The following is a 17,402-nucleotide window of genomic DNA, read 5'->3' on the forward strand; positions in this document are numbered from 1 at the left end:
TTTTTGAAGTTAAAAATATAGGGCCCATGTAACTGTAAAAATGGTCAGTATTTGATTATTCAGGCATTTTTTTATGGTTAATGTTTTTATGGAGTTATAATTCATATACAATAAACATACAATTGTTTTAAAAATTGTTTTACAGAGATGAGGTCTTGCTATGTTGCGCAGGCTGGTTTTGAACTCCTGGCCTCAATTCATCCTCCCACGTCAGCCTCACAAAGTGCTGGGATTACAGGCATGAGCCACCATTCCCAGCCAGGTCTCAAGTGTCTCTGAGTTATACGAGTTTTGACAAAAGTATATTGCTTTCTGTGATACCCTATGAAAAGGGATTTTAGTGAGTGAGATTTCAATTTGGATTTGTACATTAGAAGCCTGTGCTGAACTCATGGCAGCTGTTTACTTGAGTACTATGAATACAGAGGCCCTAAAAGCCTTTATATTAGTCCCCTTGGGCTGCCATAACAAAATACCATTTATTGGGTAGCTTAAACAATAGCCCTTTATTTGTGAATGTCAAAAGTCCAAGACCATGGTGCTGACAAAATCAGTCCCTCATCCTGGCTTTGTCACCTTCTCATTGTGTCCTCCCAAGGCAGAAAGAGAGAGAAAGCTCTTATCTGTCTTTCTCTTCTTATAAGAACACTAATTGCATCATCAAGGCCCCACTCTCATGACCTCACCTAAACCTGATTACTTCCCAAAGACCCCATATCCAAATATCATCACATTGGGGGTTAGGGCTTCAATGTATGAATTTTGGAAAGTATACAAACATTCAGTTCATAGCAGCCCTGAAGCCCAGGTATTGTGTCTGGAATTGGTTCCTTCCAGTGGGTTCTTGTTCTCGCTGACTCCAAGAATGAAGCCGCGGACCTTCGCGGTGAGTGTTACGGTTCTTAAAGATGGTGTGTCCAGAGTTTGTTCCTTCAGATGTGTACGGAATTTCTTCCTTCTGGTGGGTTGGTGGTCTCGCTGACTTCAAGAATGAAGCCGCGGACCTTTGCAGCAAGTGTTACAGCTCTTAAAGGTGGTGCAGACCCAAAGAGTGAGTAGCAACAAGATTTATTGTGAAGAGCAAAAGAGCAAAGCTTCCACAGCGTGGAAGGGGACCCGAGTGGGTCGCCACTGCTGGCTGGGGTGGCCAGCTTTTAGTCCCTTATTTGTCCCTGCCCACATCCTGCTGGTTGGTCCATTTTACAGAGTGCCGATTGGTGCATTTACAGTCCTTTAGCTACACACACAGCACTGATTGGTGTGTTTTTACGGAGTGCTGACTGGTGTATTTACAATCCTTTAGCTAGACCCAGAGCACTGATTGGTGCGTTTTTACAGAGTGCTGATAGGTGCATTTACAATCCTTTAGCTAGACACAGAGCTCTGATTGGTGTGGTTTTACAGAGAGCTGATTGGTGTATTTACAATTGTCTAGCTAGACACAGAGTGCTGATTGGTACATTTTACAATCCTCTAGCTAGACAGAAAAGTTCTCCAAGTCCCCACTCGACCCAGGAAGTCCAGCTGGCTTCACCTCTCAGTATGAATTAATCTTTCCTAGTCTAGTTGTTTAATTTTGATGTATACTTTATAATAGTGAGTGCTTCCCCTAGTACTATTAATGTATTAATAGGTGGGCTATGGGTTAGTTTAGCTAATTCTTCTGTCTACTGAAGACTTTAAGAGGGAGTTCTGGATTCAAGGAATTCCTAGAGAGGAAATCCTTAAATTACTGTGATTATTATTGGTTCAAGACAGTTTGCCTACTACTATTGTACCCTGTGAAATGGGCCTGCTGCTAGTTGGCAGGAGGGAAGTCATTCCTCCTCTTCATCAGGAATTAATAAAGTGGATTGTTTTACTAACATAATGCAACCTTAAGTTCACCTTGAAAAATTACTTTGTGTATTAAAATAACCCTGTGCTTTCTTACAAGTGGGTTGCAGAAGTACTCTCTGAATGAGATATAAACTCAGTCAAGACAATAAAGAGTGTTACATTTATTTTCTTTGTGTTGTTGATGATTTTATCAATACTTGATATATGTAAGCTAATAATATATGGCTTTGTATGTTCATATATATAAAAATACCTGTGCTAGAGCTTCAAATTTATTAGGGCCTATGTTTTAAAATTTGCTATACCTAATTTTCCCCTTTTTAAAAAATGTGGAGGGGTATGTAAAATGTATAAACTAAGCCGGTGACTTAAAATTACATTGGTACTCATTAGAAGGCTTGTATTTTACAGGTAACCTCTCTGTTCCTGATAAATATTCATAGTTAAATTGGAATGGGATCTCCCCAGGCATAGCTAGATGGACATTCTGCTAATGAAAGAGCATTGGAAGCCTAAGACTTGTGGACAAAGAAGAGAGTAGAGAAAAGAAGTTTTACTAAAAAGATTTCTAGAACAGTTAATGGCATAGGTATTAATGCTTAGTAATAGTGCTGAGAATTTTAAAGTGGTTATCTATCTATATTTTAATAGTATCTTCTGTTACATGCCAGATTTATTTATTTATTTATCTGTTTGTTTATTTTGAGACAGGGCCTTTCTGTGTTGCCCAGGCTGGTCTGAAACTCCTGAGCTCAAGCAGTTCTCCTGTCTCCGCCTCCTAAGTAGCTGGGATTACAGGCACACAGCACTGTGCCTGGCTCCCACCCCGCCACCTTCAATTTTAAAATTAAGAAACAGTATAGAAAAATTATAAGGTGATATGTGTGAAAATGTCTAGCATTTTGCATACTCAGTGCTTAATAATGTTAACTTTCATTTTATTTTGTTGCAAATAACACTGGAGCCCCAGGGACAAAGTCTGTGATTCTGATTATATTTTGAACATTAACTTCAGTCTATATCTGAGGGTAGATGAAGAACTGTTAGTTTTAATAGTCTTTTTCTGTTTGTAGAAACCAAATTGTGTCCTTGTTGATAATGCAAATAGATATATATTTTTAGAACTTTGCAACAGGTTTTTTTTTTTTTTTGCTTTATATCTGTTACAGTGTTTGAAACCTAAAGAAATACATTTTCTCTTCAAATTTGGATGTGTATATAAATAACATTTGTCTGGACTCAGGACACTCAATGCTATGGTTTCTTGGCCTACGTCTGCTCTGAAATCAATCTGTGTCTGTCTGCCCAGGGGCTCTGAGAACATGGAAAATAGACAGAGCTTAGAGTTATTAGAAAAATAAAAGCAAATGAATTTGCAAAGAAAATCCAGTGAGGAGAAGGATTTGATTCATCTTCCAAGGGTCCATAGCTGTTAACCCAAGCCATTCTTGGAGGATATCCAGTCTCTTGAGTGGCTGGGACTCCATACCCCCTTTCCTTCTTTAATAGGTCTGTCAAAGGCAGTTCCCACAAAAGCTGGCTAAAAAACTGATACCCAGCTCCAGCGTCTGAGGGTTCATGAAGATGTGGAGGTTTTTTTGTTTGTTTGTTTTGGTTTTTTGTTTGTTTGTTTTTGAGACAAAGTCTCACCTTGCTGCCCAGGCTGGAGTGCAGTGGCAGTCTTGGCTTACTGCAATCTCTGCCTTCCAGGTTCAAGAGATTCTCCTGCCTCAGCCTCCTGCGTAGCTGGGATTACAGGCGGCCGCCACCACACCTAGCTAATTTTTTTTTTTTTTTAATTTTTAGTAGAGACGCGATTTCACTATGTTGGCCAGGCTGGTTTTGAATGTCTGACCTCAAGTAATCCACCCGCCTCAGCCTCCCAAAGTGCTAGGATTACAGGCGTGAGCCACGACACCCAGGCGAAGATAATGCAAATATTTCTATTGAAAAAAAAAATCATAATGAAGAAAAAAAAATTTATACCAGTGAAGAGAGAATATATGGTCTGTCAAAACCATTTCTTGCATTGAGTTAAAATTCAAACTGCTTTTAAAAAGTTTGTATATCAGGCCAGGTGCGGTGGCTCATGCCTGTAATCCCAGCACTTTGGGAGGCAGAGGTGGATGGATCACGAGGTCAGGAGTTCCAGACCAGCCGGGCCAAGATGGTGAAACCCCGTCTCAACTAAAAATACAAAAAAATTAGCTGGGCACGGTGGGTGCCTGTAAACCCAGCTACGTGGGAGGCTAAGCTGGGAGGATTGCTTGAACCCAGAAGGCAGAGGTTACAGTGAACCGAGATCATGCCACTGCATTCTAGCCTGGGTGACAGAGCAAGACTCCATCTCAAAAAAAAAAAAAAAAAGCTTTTACATTTGCCAGGCGCAGTGGCTTACGGTTGTAATCTCAACTACTCAGGAGGCTGCAGGTTGTAATCTCAACTACTCAGGAGGCTGCAGCAGGAGGATCACTTGAAGCCAGGAGAAGACTAGCATGGTCAACATAGCAAAACCTTGTCTTTGTTTTTTTTTTAAAAGGTTCTACGTTTGCTTATATCGCTTCTTCTGTCTCTAACTGAAAAGAAAACGTAGTTTTTTGGCCGGACGCGATGGCTCATGCCTATAATCCCAGCACTGTGGGAGGCCAAGGCGGGCAGATCACCCGAGATCAGGAGTTCGAGACCAGCCTGGCCAACATAGTGAAACACCGTCTCTACTAAAAATACAAAAATTAGCCAGGTGTGGTGGCACATGCCTGTGGTCCCAGCTACTAGGGAGGCTGAGGCAGGAGAATCGCTTGATCCTGGGAGGCGGAGGTTGCAGTGAACCTAGATCGTGCCACTGCACTCCAGCCTGGGTGACAGAGTGAGAGACTGTGTCTCAAAACAAAAGAAAACGAAAACATGCCTTTTTTTTTTTAACTGTTTCATTATTTCTTTGGTTAACACTCATCCTTTTGACCCTGAAGATCAAAAGTTGAAGCAGCGTGAACTTTTTTTTTTTTTTTTTTTTTTTGAGGGTCTGGCTCTGTCACTCAGGCTGGAGTGTAGTGGTGTGATCTCAGCTCACTACAACCTCCCCCTTCCATCCTCAAGAGGTCCTCCCACCTCAGCCTCCTGTAGCTGGGACTACAGGCGCGTGCCACCATGCTGGGCTGATTTTTGTATTTTTTGTAGAGTCTGAGTTTTACCTTGTTGCCCAGGCTAGTCTAGAACTCCTGGGTTCAAGCGACCCACCCACCTCGGCCTCCCAAAGTGTTCAGATTACAGGTGTGAGCCACAGCGCCCCCCCAACTTGAAGGTAAAAGACTGCTCCAAGATGGCTTAACCATGGCTAACTATCATAACCAACCTAAATTAGGGGGTACTGTGTGAGAGAAAATTGCTCCTGGATGCTGCAGCTGAGGACTCAACTCATAGTTAGCTTTAGAAGCTAGGATCAGTTTGCCTAGATAACATTTTAGCAAAAATGTCTTTGCAAATTACACAGATTACCATGGCATTTTTTTTTTCTTTTACAACAGAGTCTCTCTTTGCTGCCCAGGCTGGAGTGCAGTGGTGCGATTTCGGCTCACTGCAACCTCTGCCTCCCAGATTCAAGCAATTCTTATACCTCAGCCTCCCGAGTAGCTGGGATTAGAGGCGTGTGCCACCACGCCTGGCTCATTTTTGTATTTTTAGTAGAAACAGGGTTTCACCATGTTGGCCAGGCTGGTCTCAAATTCCTGGCCTCAAGGGATACACCCACCTCTGCCTCCCAAAGTGCTAGGATTACAGGTGTGAGCTACCAAGCCCAGCAAACATGGCGTATTTCTTACAGCCTTCCCCACTAACCCCTCTCCTCAGAGTCATCACAAAACAAAACTTAAGCAGTTCACATGCCAGTTTCTGTGGAAAGCATCACTGGTCTAATTTAGTTGTTATTCTGTGTTTCCATAGCACCTTAGGAAAATCAGTATTACAGAAGCACAGGGGTACTATATGTGAATTGCAAGTTTGCTTCTTTGCCCATCCCTCAGTAGACTCAATAAGGGCAGAAATGTGATCTTACTGTGTTCACTTCCTTAGTACCTGAAGGTCCAATCATAAGAGTGTTATCTCTGAAGTTAGACCTAGGTCATTGCTACCTTTTTTGTATGATAGTAATTAAGTAAGTAACTTAACATCAGCTTCCTCATCTGTAAAATGGAAATTATGATAATAACTTCATAATTATATGAATCTCTTAATGCCTGGTATGTGGTAGCGCTTGTTAAGTGTTAGTCATTATTATTAATGGCTAAGTGAATGGAGCAGGCTAGAGTCTAAGTTTAAAGATAATACCCTTATCTGACTTCTCCAAACAAACTCTACTCATAAGGAGCATGAATGTGGTAGAATCAGCCCCAAACAAGACCTCTGTAAAAAAGAACAGGCCGGGTGTGGTGGCTTATGCCTATAATCCCAGCACTTTGGGAAGCTGAGGCGGGCAGATCACGAGGTCAGGGGTTCAAGACCAGCCTGACCAATATAGTAAAACCTTGTCTCTACTAAAAATACAAAAATTAGCCGGGCATGGTGGTATGCGCCTGTAGCAGCTACTCGGGAGGCCGAGGCAGGAGAATCGCTTGAACCTGGGAGGTGGAGGTTGCAGTGAGCCAAGATCATGCCATTGCACTCCAGCCTGGGAGACAGAGTGAGACTCCATCTCAAAAAAAAAAAAAAAAAAAAAAAAAGTCAGTCTGGATAACATTAGGCACAATATACAGTTATGTTTGGTGATCAAAACAAGGTTTTATTCTGTATGAACTCCTGCCAGGGGATAGAACTAAAACATGAAAAGTAACTGCTACAAAAGCACTGTAGATCCTTTTGCTGATGTTTCACTATCACTGTAAGATTTTAAAGTATGAGTACCCTTCCAAAGTGTTCTGTTTTCAGTAAGTTGTAATAGCTCACCTTATAACTTGTGTGCAATAAAAATTCCCACTTGGCCGGGTGCGGTGGCTCACGCCTGTAATCACAGCACTTTGGGAGGCTGAGGCAGGCAGATCACGAGGTCAGGAGTTTGAGACCAGCCCGACCACAATGGTGAAACCCCGTCTCTACTAAAAATACCAAAATTAACTGGATGTGGTGGTGTGTGTTTGTAATCCCAGCTACTCAGGAGGCTCACGCAGGAGAACTGCTTGAACCTGGGAGGTGGAGGTTGCAGTGAGCCGAGATTGCGCCACTGCACTCCAGCCTGGGTGACAGTGCAAGACTCCATCTCAAAAAAAAAAAAAAAAAAAAAAAATGCCACTTGGCCGGGCTCGGTGGCTCATGCCTATAATCCCAGCACTTTGGGAGGCTGAGATGGGTGGATCACGAGGTCAGGAAATCGAGACCATCCTGGCTAACATGGTGAAACCCCGTCTCTACTAAAAATACAAAAAATTAGCCGGGCGTGGTGGCACACACCTGTAGTCCCAGCTACTCAGGAGGCTGGGGCAGGAGAATCGCTTGAACCCGGGAGGCAGAGGTTTCAGTGAGCCGAGGTCGCACCACTGCACTCCAGCCTGGGTGACAGAGCGAGACTGTCTCGAAAAAAAAAAAAAATGGGTTTTTAAATGTAATATTCATAGTTCTATGAGTGAAGGATTATCTTCCTCTTCTAAGAATTTGCAGAGTGGTTAAGTGCCTAAAATAGGGTCTTTTACATGTTAGACACTCAATAAATATGGTTGAAAGAATGAATGGGGAAAAAAAGAATGAATGACTTGTCGAGGTCAAAGAACTAGCAAGTAGTGAAACGGATTCAGATCTGGCTTTATGACTCTAAAGCAGTTTAAAGCCATAAACATTATGCTTGCCAAATTACCCTCTTCCACAGCTATCCAGGAATTGTAGAACTAGACAAAATTGGTGTTCTAAAGCAGTCTGGCAGTCAAACTGGTCCTGGCAAACCTGTTTGCAAAGTTATTACACAAGTCTGCCAGTCAAGATCAAGAGACATATCTAAGGAATTGCATAAAGGCAAGCACTAAAAATATTAAACATATGCATAGATTCATATGTAAAGGTAAAGGAAGATCTATATAACAATCAAGACTTCTGGAACTCCGAGCTCCTCAGCCTAGCATTTGAAGCCCTCCATAATGGAGGTCTTTAACATTGTTAAGGTTTTCTCTGTCAGAAACCTTTCTTCACATCACCTTACACTTCTTCCTCATTGCTTTCTAACACGTTTCTTAATATTCCCCCATCTTCGTTTCTGAACTGTTCTATGTCTGAAATCATCCTCCATATCTACTTATCAAATTATTGTCCATTTTTCTTCATAGTACTTTAAAGTATTCTCCCTTCTCCACAATCTTAACATCTTTTCGAACCTCTCTGAGGTCAGTGATTTCTATCTTTTATTCCTGTATTATTACAGATAATAGGAATCAAATAATTATAGAGTGAATGAATGAGCGGTAAACTTCTAGCAGGCAGGAGTCTTGTTCACCTTGTATCGCCCAAGCAGCCTAGCCTTTTGGGAGATAGGATGCTCAGGTTTGAAGAACATAGAATCAAATATAGGTTAGGGGCTGGATTCTACCTCTTTGTAGCTTGATGACCAGGGACAATTAGTTCCACCTCTTTGTAGCTTGATGACCAGGGGCAGTTAACCTTTCAGAAGTATAATTTTGTGAGTAAAATGAAACCTCAGGCTAAAAAAATGATAATCAGTAGTTCTTTCTATGCAGTTCAGAATATGCAGAAGTATTTCTTGAATCTTTATACAGTTGAATTGAATCACCTTCTAGTGTGCTACTTTCCAAGGGATATACTGATAAGTAATCAGTTATTATAAAAACATATAGTCTAGAATTCAGGGTATCCACACATGAAACAAAGCAAACTGTACAAGACAATAAAGTATGTGATATAGGAATTCAGAGGAGAAGAGAAGGTCATTACTAAACCCAAGTAGAGGCCTGAAAGGTGATCTGAGAGCTGTGCAGTATTTGGAAGGGAGCAAAGGAAAGGAGGATGAGAACAATATGAACAAAGATTGTAGTGAGCATGTTTTTGACATGAGGGGATGTCAGACAAGCTCTAGAGAGAAAAAGCCACATTTTGGAGAATAGTTGTACAATAGATCTACCTTTGAAAGGCCTTCAAACCTCAGGAAGTCTTTCCATTACTCGCCATTTCTGTCCTCAAATTCATTCAACATACATATATTGATCATTGACCCCATCTATTGTTTGAGCCTCATTTCCCAGTAGACTTCTCTCACGCAGCCTTCACTGCAGTCACATTGAGCTTTTGGCTGCTTCCTGAATGTGGTCATTTTTCTGCCCTTCCCACCTTTAATGCCTCAGTAGCATTTGGCGTAACTGATCCCACCCTCCTATTTGAAATAGTTATTTCTTTTGGCTCCCTTATACTAGACTTTCTTGATTTTTCTCTTCTCTCACTGATGATTTATCAGTCTCCTTTAAACTGACTCATTCTCCTCTGCTTGATTTCAAATGACTGAAATGCCCTAGAGTTCCATCTTGGCCTCTCTTTTGTCTGTGTCACTTATTTTTCTAGGTGATTTGTTTTGGCCTCGAAGCCTAAAAACTGACTATATGCTACTGACTCTCCTGCTCTGGGCTCTCTTACTTGACCTTTGAGTCTTATATTCAACTCTACATGACATTTTTTTTTTTTTTTTTACTGTCTAATAGACATCTCAAAACATCTCAATGGACATCTCAAACTTTGAACGAAAACTTCACTCTCAATTTCTCCACCTCACCTGCCACTACTCCACTTTTTCTTGTTAAATATAATTCCATTCTCTTATTTACTTAGGCCAGAAACCTTGGGGTTATGTTTTTCTCTCACACTCCATCAGTAAGTGGTCTGACTTCCACCTTTAAAATATATTCTGAACTTGACAGTTTTTCATCTGTGCCTCTACCACCTTAGTCCAAGCTACTATCACTTCTTTCCTGAACCAGCCTTCTGTCTGCTCTCCCTACCCCCAGTCTTTGCTCACTGTGGCCAGAGCAGCCAGAATAATCTTGTATAAATGTAAATGTAAGTCATATCTTACTAGTTCTCTTTATAAAATGTTCCAGGGGCGGGCCGGGCGCTGTGGCTCACACCTGTAACCCCAGCACTTTGTGAGGCTGAGGTGGGTGGATCACGAGGTCGGGAGTTCAAGACCAGTGTGACCAACATAGTGAAACCTCATCTCTACTAAAAATACAAAAATTAACTGGGCGTGGTGGCGCACGCAGCTTCTTAGCACCTGGAACAATGCAAGTCATCAAGTTAATGTTGATACATAAATGAATAAAATCAAAGTCTTAACTCCTATGGTAGTTTCCAGAAGGCAACATTTCTGTGTGAGATACAAAGATGAATGACTCTTGCCTTCTAGAAATTCACAATTCATTCATTATGCAATAAATATCTGTAGTGTGCCACACATTATGCTTAATTTCTTTTCTTTCTTTTCCTTTTTTTCTTTTTTCTTTTCTTTTTTCTTTCTTTTTTTTGGGACAATGTCTCCCTCTATCGCCCAGGCTGGAGTGCAATGGTGCCATCTCAGCTCACTGCAACTTCCACCTTCTGGGTTCAAGTGATTCTCCTGCCTCAGCCTCCCGAGTAGCTGGGACCACAGAGCCCAGCACGACGCCCAGCTAATTTTTTTTTTGTATTTTAATAGAGACGAGGTTTCACCATGTTACCCGGGGTGGTCTCGAACTCCTGAGTCCAGGCAATCCACCCGCCTTGGCTTCCCAAAGTGCTGGGATTGCAGGTGCGCACCAGTGCACCTAGCCCATTATGCTTAATTTCTATGGATATAATGACAAAGGTCCTTGCTTCAAGAAATTCTATTTTAGTTGGGTGTGATTTTCTTTTATTTTGGTTACTAATATTTCATGATACATATATTGGTGCTTGCTGAGTATAGTCTACAATTAACCTGTGAACGCTATGGAAGACAATAGGGCAGACAGATTATCTGCCTAATTTTTTTTTTTTTTTGACACAGAGTCTCGCTGTGTCACCCAGGCTGGAGTGCAGTGGCGCAATCTCAGCTCACTGCAACCTCCGCCTCCCAGGTTCATGCCATTCCTCTGCCTCAGCCTCCCAAGTAGCTGGGACTACAGGTGCCCGCCACCACACCTGGCTAATGTTTTGCATTTTTAGTAGAGACAGGGTTTTACCGTGTTAGCCAGGATGCTCTTGATCTCCTGACCTCGTGATCCACTGGCCTCGGCCTGCCAAAGTGCTGGGATTACAGGCGTGAGCCACCGTGCCCGTCCTATCTGTCTAATTCTGATCTTTATGTTGTGTGTGTATTTGTCACATAGTTACAGATGGGCAAAGGAGGAAAGTTGAAGGTTAAAACCATGGAGCACACCCAAAATATTTTCCTGGTACCATAGGCATGGCAAAATTACACTTGAGACAGGCAGTAGAAATTATTCAGGCATACTGATGATAGGTCTTTATTTTCAATACTGATGAAAATAATATTTCTAATATTAGTTTAATACTCATTTAATATTAGTTTAATACTTCTGTATTTCACTTGTAATTGAACCAGAGTCTTTGAGTATACCTTTTAGTAGCATATTTGGAATTTGATATAATTGACAGTTCCAGGAGGAGATAAAAATAGAACCATGACTTACATTTCTTGATTTTTTCACTAATTTCATATACTCTTCATGGTTCTGATAAATTTCTAAATTTTGGAACTTTGTTATAGGCTTTACAAAATGTTGCTATGATTTCTCCAGTTTCTAAATTCTGTGTATTACTGAGTCCTAAGTGAAAGCACAATTATTTTGAATGAATTTTTACATAGCAATTGAAGTTCTGTAGATTTCAATATCTTCTGAATTTTGACTGAAATCGGATTCATGAATATAAATAATAGTTTCATACTTCTGTTATTCTAGAACAGCTATTTCACTTGGAATTGAACCAGAGTCTTTGAATATACATTTTAGTAGCATATTTGGAGTTGATATAATTGACAGCTTTGTTGGAGGAGATACATATGCAGATATTATGAATTAGCCTATGACTTGTAGAAAATTCTTAAGTATACAAAGCATTTAGACTTGAAATTTAAAAACACCTTGGTAGAGAAAGAGTTAACAGGTTAGCTCCCCTTGGTTGTTCTCAGTGTGTTCTCTTGCCTTTAGGAGCTGAAAATATGATAACATGGGGCCCAGACATGCCTGTGTGGAGGTTAGGGTACTCCTGGGGTTTTTGCAGCTAGCTGTAAAGCAAGCTAGAACTTGTTCATCTCTGAGTTCCTTGTTTTTCTTTCAACCCTTTCAGTGCCCTGCAGGAGTCATTAAATCAAAACTTCATGCTGATCATCACCCACCGAGAAGTCCAGCGGGAGTACAACCTGAACTTCTCAGGAAGCAGTACTATTCAAGAGGTGAGTTATGTCTCACAGCTAAGAAATAAAGGTAGCTCATTATAGCTAATGTTGACCCTGTTAAAGAGGGCTTATCTGTTCTGGTTGGAAATTCTCTTTATGTTTCATTATTGGGTTCTTAAATTTTAATTAACTGGAGCATCAATGATTACTGTAGATATACTAAATGACTTGACCTAGAAAGATGTAAATGGGAACTCTTGATAATTTTTAAACTAGTCAACTTGAAACGCTGCTTAAAAATAACGATTATTATGTAATATATTTCATGGTTTTATAGTCATTATTCAAAATACTACTTTGGAAATTGTTGACAACATTCATTTTGGAGGATGCTTATATTTTATTTGAAAGGTTGCTCTCAAATAATTATTTATATTGTGTACTCTGCCTGTTTCTAAAAGGAATTTGAGGGGACTTTTCTTAAGCAGCTCCATCCTGCCCTTGGGCAGTATGCCTAAGATGCTGTTGGAGACTGTCTTTTAGCTTAGAATATGAGAAGAGTCTATTTATAGTGTCAGTATTTTCTTCAACACGACCAACCAAGGCCACTGTTTCAAAAGAGAACCTCCCCCAAGAGAGAAGAGGTACCTTGTTGGTATGCCTTGGGCCCCACCCATCTAAAAGCTAGTAATTCTATCTTCATGGAGGGTGGGGGGAACATTTAAGGCTATGACAGGACTTGTGTTTAGAAACATTGAAATGATGACTATGTTGCATTACACCTTATAAGTTATGAAAGCAACAGTCATTTGTCTACTAATTTTTCTAAAGAGAATTAATCATGCTTAATCTTGGATTATTTTATAATGTTTTTCTTAGACTACATTGCTTAAAATAGTCACTTAATGTCATTTTGAAAGAACCAGTTTTCACCCTAGTGTTTTCTTTCAGAAATATATGAACTGTTTCTGTAGACTATTAATGGTTTCCTTTTTTATATTGTGTTAATGAATTTCAGCTTCTGAATTTGACATGAATAACTCATTGCTTTATTTTCTTCATTGATTACTTGAATAGTTTGTTGACTCTAGAAACTAAACTCTTTAAAATTTTTTTCTGATCTGATTCCTAAACTGAATTGTAGGTTTGCGTTATTTAATTTTTTTTCAGGATTTTAAATATGTATAAATTGTAATTTCATTTTCAACCTCCATAATGAGTATTTTATTCTCTAAATTAAAAAACTTAATTCCTTGAAGAATCATTTGTGTTTTTCTGGTAGAAATAATGTTTTTCCATGGCTCCATCTCCGAGTTATTATAGCATCTGAAATTTTACAGGATAGTAAAATCTAAATTGTATATGTGAATATATGAAACAAGGAAATTTAGATTTAAAGTAACTTCAGTTTAACCAACATGACAAAGATAAGAGGTAAATTCATTTTATTGCTGGCTTGATAATTGAAGAATAGTATAATGTATGATGAATAAATATAGTTTGCCTTTTTTTCCTTCGGGGTTGAATTTTCTAGCCATAATTTTGCTGCCACCCTCTCAACCCCCACCCCTAGTTTCTGTTATTTGAGTGTGTTTCAGCTTTCTCCCACAAGAGGGCAGAAAGGACTATTCAGCAGATAGCCTAAAAATGCTATTCAGTGTTTTCAAATTAGCTTCTCTTATATTAACAAAAAGGAGCATAATGGCCAAGTTATTGTTTGATTTACAGATAATTGGCATATTGCAGGGAGGAGACTTAATTTCACCCTTTTAAATTAAACAGGGAGATTTAAAAAGACATAAAATATTCATTAATGTTCGGTGATTATAAAGTAGTGGCATATATTTATTTTGCCTTTATTACTGTTTCGATGGGAAAATACTGCAAATATTTCCGAAATCGAGTTGGCCATACTGACAAGTTGAAATGTTTAAGCAGCGTTAATGCAATCTGCTCACACCTGATATCCTATGCAGAATGATTCAAAATGACTACATCAATTATTAAAAGAAATATTTAAAATTCTGTAAATGTGCCATTGTGTGCCACAGTTGGCTGAAACTGTTCTCCGTGGCCTGCTATGTAGATTATCAAATATATCTTAAGCTTCAAGGACTTAAAAACAGTAAATCTTTTTTATACCATTTTCTAAATGTCATTTTAAAAATGTTCCAGAAATATTTTTGCAAAGACAGATATTCTTATGTATTTCTTGTCAAGAATTTGGTTTCTTCTCCTTTTTCCTTTTTTTCCCTTTAAGTTAATTTAAAATAATATTTTTAAATGCTAGTTTGCCAGGAACAAATAAATGCAGTTGCTACTTATGTCACTTGCTTCTCTGTGAGTAGACGGGTACACATAGGCTGTTTTATTCTGTACAACTTAGATAAAGGATGTGGGACCTCTCTGGGCCTAGTTCTGTGACTTTTCTGCTTCAACTTGCGGAACACCTGTGATGGAGGGGGTAGTTTCAGGTGAAGGACAAGGTGCCCTTATCTACAGCTATTCAATCCACAATGACACTTAAGTATGTACATTTTTTCTTGTTGCATGATTGGAAAGTTAGTTTGATTGCATCAAGATAAAAATATAATTGTGAAACTATTTTGTAGTTTTATTTTATAATGCTAGTATTTGTCTTTTATTAATGTGAAAGCTTAATGATACCATATGTGCTAAATTGTAAATTAATCTATCTCACCAGTTTCAGGAATTTCTTTTCAGTATTAATAGGTCCAAGAATAAATCCTGACTAATATAATTGAGGGAAAGGAAAAAATGTTCAAAACACAAAGGTTCCTGGTCATTTTTTTAGTGTATTATATATATATATATTTTTTAATTTTTGAAAGCCTTGCATTTTTAAAAGAAAACTTTGCACTATTTTTCACCCAGAGGGAAATTTCTATTAAATGAAACAGGATTGAAAAAGGCACTATGATTTCAACTTTTAATTAGAACAAAGTACATTTTTTTAAAATACTGAGTTAGAAAATAGAACTAAAATGCAGTTTGAATTTCAAATAAACTATTCAATGACCATATGGTCATTGCAAGCTAATGGTGATAAACCAAGAGTTGTACAAGTGTTTGTTCATTCTGGCTTTGTGGTCTGCTGCCTCACAATGCATGACTTGTGTCCTTTAGGTGCTCTAGATTTTAATTTAAGCCAGTTAGTTATTGAGGGTTTTCATTTTGATTTTGTTTTTTTAAAACTCTGTACAAATCCTTCCAGTTACATTATCCTCCTGGTTGGGGAGAAAGCAGTGACAGTATAAAAAGGTCAGAATGGAGAGAGTTGCAAGTAGTCTTAAAGTCGAAAAATCTTTTCTGTTTTCGATTATGACCAAACAGCTTGTAAAAAATATCAAAGAATGTGACAGTAACTCTGTGATAGTCTGTCTTTTCAACCTTTTTGGGTCCTAAATTAACTATTTGTCACACTTTAAAATTGTGAGTTTCCTTAAATTTAAACAGGCTTACCTTATTTTAATGAATTTTTTTTATGCTGAGAATTCAGATTTGTCAACAGTTTATGGTGCAGATTCTAGTAATTCTCACTAATACTATTAAAGATCTGTGGTTACAAATGCACTTGGGGTGGGTTAAATTAAGGGGAAAAAAAGATTGATTTGCTTTCAGCAAATCCAAAACCCAGGTGTGGAAAAGGATATGAAGTCTCTGAAATCAAGCCAACTTTTCTTGGAAACTGATTCTTTGTTATCGGCCTTACTACTGCAGAAGCTTCTGTTAGGCAAAATATTGTTTTCTTTGTAGATGTCATATAAATTTAAGGAATATACACATGACCCAGAATAACAATAAGAAACCTAAGTATTTTTAGTGCAGAATTATGGAGTATTACTTATCTGTTACAGCAAGAAGCATGATGAATAGCTATTGGAATTATTTAAATCCTCTTCCTAGTTTCACTTTACCTCAGAATTCTCACTGTTCTTATTAATGTTGATTTAGTTCTTAATGGCATGAAAGGGGAAAATTGGCAACCTATAAAGATATATCTTGCAGGGAGTAGTAAAACATTTCAGTACTATTACAGTGTTGTACAAAGTAGTGATTAAATGGGAAGCCAATAGAGTTGAATAAGTCTCAGGAACTGAATGAACTAAATACATAGATTATACCAATCCTTAAAAATAATCTGGGCTAAATAATCATAAGGCTAACTCTGATTCTGAACATTTGAACCTAACGTCGGATTTTGTGTGTTGTGTCTATTTTTCTACTTGCTACTTTCTTAACTTGCTTGACTAGCGTATATTTTGGACTATTCTCCTTTAATGCTGGTGGCCAGTAACAGTAATTAAAATATGTAGTCTTTCACAGATTGTGCTAATTATTGATGTTCTAGTAGTGGGTTGACTATAACTCCTTAACTAACATGTCCTTTCTGTAAATGTTTTAAAGTATTGGGTGTTTTTTTTGGTTTGTTTGTTTTGTTTTCCAGTATGGGGAGGGTTGGGGTTGCTGGCACAGAACTGAAGTAAGAGTAGGGTAACTGAGAATGTGCATATGCAAGAGGGTAAATTAAGTTGTGTGCTTATTTAATTAAAAGTGTAAGTGGTTTGTTTTTACTGCAAGATAAATGGCATATATTGGATCAATTAGAATGAACCAATTTAATTAACATATATTATAGTTTGATTTTTTAAAATTTGAAATCATGAATGACATTTTAGCAAGAATGAAAGAGATAATTTCTTCTGCAACTGGGCAGTGAATTCAAGCCTTTATTCAGCTTTCAGAAAAGACGATTATGCATCTTTTAAATATGCATATATATTATTAGTTTCAAGTTGCATTTGAAAACTGAGATCTGTTGAAATCATACCACTTCAAATGAATATAAATCAGTAGGGATCATTTTATAAATATTGAGGTTTCCTGTGATTCTTAACAAATTATCCCCTGAAGTAATAAATTTAATATTTATAATGCAGCTCTTTGGAACTGACAAGTCTTTTCCCCTCTCTGGAACTATTTTAGAATAATCTGGATTGGATATCTTTTTTGGCCCATATAAGTATTTGTCTACCTGCATTTCAAGACGATAGAAGCAATGACATTTTAAGAATTAAGAACAGTCTTTAGCCTTTTGTTACTTAAGATATGTGTATCAAACATGATAGCTGACCACATTTCATCATCTGTGATTTATGTGTTGGTAGTTTTGAAATGCCTGGGTTAA

General features: G+C 38.4%; 1 protein-coding gene across 4 annotated transcripts in view; it reads left to right on the forward strand.

Moving 5' to 3' along the window:
- The window catches only part of FAF1 (Fas associated factor 1), a 520,728-nt gene that overhangs the window by 243,953 nt on the left and 259,373 nt on the right, over positions 1-17,402 (forward strand). For all 4 annotated transcript variants that reach the window (XM_001137725.6, XM_054666796.2, XM_063780489.1 and 1 more), the window contains one exon: positions 12,145-12,250. In XM_001137725.6, coding sequence (XP_001137725.1) covers positions 12,145-12,250 — 106 coding nt within the window. The remainder of the gene's footprint in view (positions 1-12,144; positions 12,251-17,402) is intronic.

The sequence above is a fragment of the Pan troglodytes genome, chromosome 1, assembly GCF_028858775.2.
Source record: "Pan troglodytes isolate AG18354 chromosome 1, NHGRI_mPanTro3-v2.0_pri, whole genome shotgun sequence".
Lineage (NCBI taxonomy): Eukaryota > Metazoa > Chordata > Mammalia > Primates > Hominidae > Pan > Pan troglodytes.